Here is a 6,000-nt window from a genome sequence, read left to right on the forward strand (position 1 = left end):
TTGTCTTTGATATGCACTTCTGCAATAGTCATCTGAACAGTTAGACTATCATTGGTCACTTCACCAGCAAGACTGAATCTTGTTCTCCATTTTAGAAGTTTGAGATATTCCAGAAACTTAATTTAAAAATACCTTAAAAGTTAACCTCAGCTTGCAAGACTGAAAACCAGTAACTGCGATCTTTGTCTACACAATTTCCAAAGTTGTTTGCAAATACATGCAGCAGCATTAAGAACATCTACAGAATCCTTCACTCCCTCTTTAGTCTCCCACTTATCTTTCACTTTCACTGGATAACTTTCCATAGTCCAAAGGGTCTACTAAAGATAATGAATTTGGAGTGGCTTTAAAAACATGCTTGAGACTAATCAAACTTCTGCAGGAAGAACACTGTTCAATACTGTCACTTCATTAGTGACAGAAAACTGATTGTTTTCAATACCTAGGATCTAATCCCAACAGCAGACTCTAGCCCACACATTTCCACATTTAGTTAGAATCCTTTAGTGGAACTTAGAGGTCATCATTCTGCTTCAAACCATCAAATTCATTCTACTTCTGCACTTACAAGGGCAAGAGGCTACATCAGATTTAGTAGTAAAGTGCTAAATGATCATTCACTCCAATAGGTCTACTCTGCTTTTAAGTTACAATTTCCCCTCTTATCCCATTTATGACTAGTTTTCATTTACAAGCAACTCAGCAAGAGAACAATATTTGTTCTCTCAAACTGCCACACACTGAAATAAAGCTAACAGTCAATGAAATATTTGGAGTTCATCAGCAGGATGAGCACTCTCATTAAAGTGTCAATGCCCTTTATCACATGATTGATCTTTAAGTTGTCTATGAAGTACATTAAAAGACATGACTTCTCAGATGACCAAAGTGATAACCAAGAGCCTCATTTAAACTCTTTGGATTATGCAAAATTAAGCCACCCAGATGTGCTGAAGAAATGCTAGCTTTCATAATGTAGAACAAACTAATTTTCTATAATCCATTTTAGTCCAAGACGGTGGGGACAGACTACTGTTTTAGTATCTGCTTAGTACCATTTCTGAAGCAAGTTTAAGCTAGCTTCATGAAGCCTATCATATCTGATGAGTAGTATTCTTACATTTTGGCATTCCAAATTATAGCTATCGTAGGTACAAAATGAGCATATTATTCTGGCAGCATGTAAGAGTAATAGTGACTCTCAGCCATGTAAAGGCAGTGCTGGAAGGACATGAGAATAATTCCAACGACACCTCATAGCTGAACTCCTGCTGTATTAGGGAAGCCTTTAGATCCTGTACAGATTAGGGCAGAGTCTTCCTCTTCACCAACAGGAACTGTTGATGGATCATACTTTAACAGCTACCCATAACTGACAGAACTGCACAGCTAGCAGGCCATTTGAAATAATACCTCTTGATGAAGTCAGGAGGATTAGCTACCTCAGAAGTCTTGAGGTGTGTGTTTGAATACTGCAATGCCATGCAGATAAACTGCATATGGACACCTCCATCAAGAAATATAGGTGCAGGAGCACTGAAGCTGAAAGTCTACAGAGCAAAGATAAACAAGACCTTTTATTACTTCATTAAACAACATGAAGGTTAAAGCAGGAGACAAGGCTTGTGGGCTCACCATTCAGCTCAACTACCAATAATTTATCCATTTGTTTTGTGAAAAAACTGCTGAAAGTCTGCAGGCATGGCTTCTGTGAAGTTACACCAGTATCCTCTTCAGCAACCTATCCTTCTGACATGCCTGAAGATCTGAAGTCCATCCCCTCCCCAACAAAGTTAAAACTGGTTATCAAGCTTACCAACTGGTCTTGATTGAGGGCTTCCCCCTTCTTTAGGCGATCTTTGTAGTCTTCCAATTTGAGCTGGAAAAAAAAAACCAAATCAATTTGTTACACCAATTTCTGTCTAATGTGGAAAATTGCACACAGTGAGTGAAGTTAAATACTCCTTTCTTTATTTTGGGATAAGTTTGCATACTGCAGCAGAACAGGAATTTTATTGTTTCCTCTTATTTTCAGGAGAAAGGAACATTGCCAAGTCAAAGGCATAGCAATACTTTGTCTACCTCAGACTCGAGGCAGCCTACTTCCCTTTCATACCTTTGATCTTTCATTTCTTACTTTCTGCCTTTGTCTCATTTGAAGAAATACTAATACATTAACCCTGGATCTTTAAGAGCTCCAAAGACTTCCAGCACTATTCTTGAATAATCCTACTTAACTTTTCACAGCATCCCTTGCTAAAATCTGGCTTCAGTTATGTCAAAATTTTATAATACTATTTCCTAGGAAAATGGACTAATGTCTTCTGGGAAGAAAGATTTCTAATATACTGAAACAGTCTTTAAAAGCTAAAGCAAACTATGCTAAACTAAGTTGTTAAATATTACAAGTTTCTTTATACACACAGGAAAAAGAACAGTGAGTTCACTGCCATGAAGTTATATACTACTTTGTATCTACTCATATAGAGTTACTGACATAGTACCAATATAAGGCTAGGACTAGGAATACTTTCCACATATTCCAGTAAGCCCTGCCAGTTTTCATTTGTGAGGCCATACTGCCATACACACAAGAAAGATACTAGAGAAATTCACAAGGACAAGCTTCCTTGGATAGCATTAGCACACAACACAAAGTTGCTTCATCACATGAAAACAAATTTATCTGACATTATTCAAAAGTACAGGCATGCATTAGCATGACACAGTCCATGTCTGCCATTTAGATGGGACCCAGCAGTCATACAGCCTTTCCTACATGAGGATTAAGCCCCCCCAATAAACACGCAGAAGTTGGATCTAGTCTCTCCTCTTGCCCTAAAAGCGATCATGCATAAACCTTTTTAGACATTTGCTAGAATCCACAATATATTGAACCAATTGCTTTTTTAAAATGCTTATCCAGTACTGAAAGTAACAGCACCATAATTTCCTTAATTTTACAGAAAATAATGTTATTAAAAAGCATGCATAGTCCTAACTTTCAGTCACCTGGGAATCTGCTGAAAAGTCTTCAGAATGCAAATGCCTTACCAGCTAGATCCACAATATTTTAAGTGCATAGTTTTCTTAGTACCTTTTCCTACTAATACTATCCCCTCCCCCCAAGAAAACAGTTGAAACCAAATCAGGATAAGAGCTTTTATACTGAAGGCCTCCAAAGCCTTTCTAGTAAGATTTGTCTCTACTTAAAAAGGACAAGCCAAAGATTCTATGTGAAGTGAAGGGCAATACATATTTAATATAATTTGGCATTTCCATGAGTCAGAGTAAACAGTGTTCCTAATTTGGAGTTTTACATACATCTCTACATCCTAGTATTAGATGCATGTAATCAATAAAAATATGAAGGTTTCTGCAAGACTATAAGCCATCTCCAAATCAGGTCTAAGTTAGCTCTGATGTAATACAGTCCAAAGAAGTATCTCTGATCCTGATGAAAATTCAGTCAGCTTTGTTAACTATTGGAGGTGCATTGCAAAACCAGCAGAGAACTGGTGTACAGTTAAATAGTTTAGTATATTCCCAGTTCTCTGAAGCCATAACACTATTCTCGCAGTGTCAAGTGCAAATAGTCTGTTTTTCAGAAGTTTACAGAACACTGTTCTTTGCTATACACTGGTTCTAAAAGATAACCTAGACAGCACAAAAAGCCACCAGTAAGCCTGAACTGCAGCCCGTGCCCATGTCTTTTTATATTATTTTATAATATATTATTTTTAAGAAGCTCACTATGTATACATATTGTAATAGAGTATTTTCATTAAACATTAATTTTACAATGGACAATTTAAATGTGCCATAGCAAAGAAAAATTAAGTTACCTTCTTTTTCTCAATGTTCCTGATCTTGTGTTTGAGGCAGATAAGCCCATTATCAATGTAAGTCTCATATGCCTGGGAAGGAGAGGCTGCCGAGTTTAGAGCAGACTGCAGGGGACTAGAGGGAGGCTGGCTCTCCCCAGACAGGTTCATCTGCTGCTTGGCCGCCTTCATGCTCTTATCCTCCCCCTCCTCTGACCGGCCTGAAGGCGATGGGCGACGGTAAGGGGCTTGGGAAAGCTGCACCATTGAAATGGATAGAGCTGCAAAGAAACTGCTTTCATTCAGTTTTCAGGTTTGGTTTTTGTTTTTTAAAGTTACTCCTTTTCTTACCACATACCTACAACAACAGAACATGGAGCCACAGAACAGAGCCTCAGGAAGAATTCAATCACAATCTTTTACTCTTTCACCCTCCCCCTTTCAAAATATCCATAGCAAGAATTTTGAAGCAGGTCAAACTTTGTATTGTTTAAGTGTCCCCACCCATCCAGACACCAGAAATCCTTTACATAGGCAGAATTAGGCAGTATAGGGGATGATTCCAGAAACCCAAGTGTCAATATAAAACTAGGATCATTTCCTGCACACATCACCCACAGGGGAAAAAACTGCAAGCAAGCAATTGCAGATTCTGCTACCAGTCTCACACCCAGGCTCCAGCCTTAAAGATTTAGAAACAGTATGGCCAAATTTACAACTCTTCTCACTCCCATTAGATTAGTTTTATCCCTTCATGACCTTAGCAGCAACCCGAGCAAGCATTTAAGCTAAAAAGAATTCGCTTAAAGAGTGGAGACAGGAAAAATGCTTATTAAAGCAAGCTACAGCTGTAGACTCAGTTCCAACAGCATTATCCTTGAGGAATCAGTCTCCATCTACACTCTCAGTCCAGAAAATGTGCTTAAACCGCGACAAGACACAAGCCTTAGAGGCAGGGTAAAAGCTTTAACCTTGAACAGAGAATTTTTGGTAAGAGATGCCCTGCCACAGCAATCTTCCAACTACTTACAACGACTTTTTTTTCCCCCCAAGCAATGACATTACATTTCTGCCTGCCCTCTAGCCACACAGGCCTGCAACGGGGCTGCAGCACGCAGGAGACATTAGCTAAAGAAGAGGGGAGGAAAAAAAAAGAAAAAAAAAGGGAAAAACAATCTGCATTTCCCCAGGATGCCCGCTCAACTTCTGCCTTCGGGGCTCACCGGCGGGCAGGGAGGAGGCGCGCTGCCACCCTCCCCCGCGCAGCCCCGGCCCCTGCCCCCGGGCCGGGGACGCGAGGCGCCCGGACCAGCCCCTCACCCCGCCGGCCGACCTTGCCGCCCCGCGAGGGCGCGGCGCCCCCGGCCCCGCCGCCCCGCTCCTCCCCTGCGCACGGCGGGGAGGGGGGAGGGGGGAGGAGGAGGAGGAGGGCGGCGGCGGCGGCATTGGGGCATTCACCTCCGCCTCCTCCCCGCCGCCGCTGCTCCTTCCTGCTCCTCCCGGCGCTGCCGCTCCCGCTGCGGTCGCCGCCGGCGCCGTCGCTGTCGCAGCTGATGCGGCGGCGGCGCTGCGGGCGGCCCTATAACGCCTCGGCGGGCTCGCAGCCCGCCTCCCTGCTCACCTCAGTGCCCGCACACGCTCGGGCCCGCCCTGCCGCCCGCCCCCCGCCTTATATAGCGGCCGCGGGCCGCCGGCCACAGGGAGAGGGGCGGGGCCTGCCGCTGAGGTCACCGCCTGCCAACCAATCGCCGGCGCCGCCTCGCCTGTCTGTTTGCCTTCCGCGCCCTGGCCCCACCCCGCCGCCACGCGCCCCCCCTCGGCTCACGTGACGCGGGGGGAGGGGACGGTGGGGGTCCGTTATTCGGGGCGGGGGGACCGTTACCCGTCGGTGCGTGCGAGGGGTTGGGGCGCGCGCGTGCTGCGTCTCTCTGTCAAGGTCACTGGGGGCCTCCACGTTGGGACTGCCTTTGGGAAAGGGCAGTTTGGATTTAGGAGTTGTGAGGGCCCCGGGTTTCCATGCTATAGGCATGGAGCTCTGGGGGAATCAGAGTCTCTTGGAGTCTTGCATGGGCGAGAGCCCAAAGTGACAGCCCTGGCAGGAGGCAGGGAGCAGGGTGTCCTCCCAGTGATGGGTGCCACGCCATGGAGGAGGGGGGTGCCCTGGGATGCAGGGTTT

At 44.6% G+C, this 6,000-nt stretch overlaps 1 protein-coding gene across 7 annotated transcripts in view; it reads right to left on the reverse strand.

Annotated features, from left to right (window-relative positions):
• The window catches only part of CAPRIN2 (caprin family member 2), a 45,760-nt gene extending 40,334 nt beyond the window's left edge, over positions 1-5,426 (reverse strand). For 2 of the 7 annotated variants that reach the window (XM_067307627.1, XM_067307616.1), the window contains exons 1-3: positions 5,283-5,339; positions 3,846-4,105; positions 1,817-1,879 (exon numbers count right to left, since the gene is read on the reverse strand). In XM_067307627.1, coding sequence (XP_067163728.1) covers positions 1,817-1,879; positions 3,846-4,091 — 309 coding nt within the window. In that variant the 5' untranslated portion in view covers positions 4,092-4,105; positions 5,283-5,339. Of the gene's footprint in view, positions 1-1,442; positions 1,551-1,816; positions 1,880-3,845; positions 4,914-5,282 lie in introns of those variants that run through there. The other 5 variants (XM_067307599.1, XM_067307604.1, XM_067307590.1 and 2 more) reach the window with 4 other exon arrangements.
• Between the last annotated feature and the right edge of the window lie 574 nt (positions 5,427-6,000).

This window comes from Apteryx mantelli, chromosome 1 (assembly GCF_036417845.1).
Source record: "Apteryx mantelli isolate bAptMan1 chromosome 1, bAptMan1.hap1, whole genome shotgun sequence".
NCBI classification, from domain to species: domain Eukaryota; kingdom Metazoa; phylum Chordata; class Aves; order Apterygiformes; family Apterygidae; genus Apteryx; species Apteryx mantelli.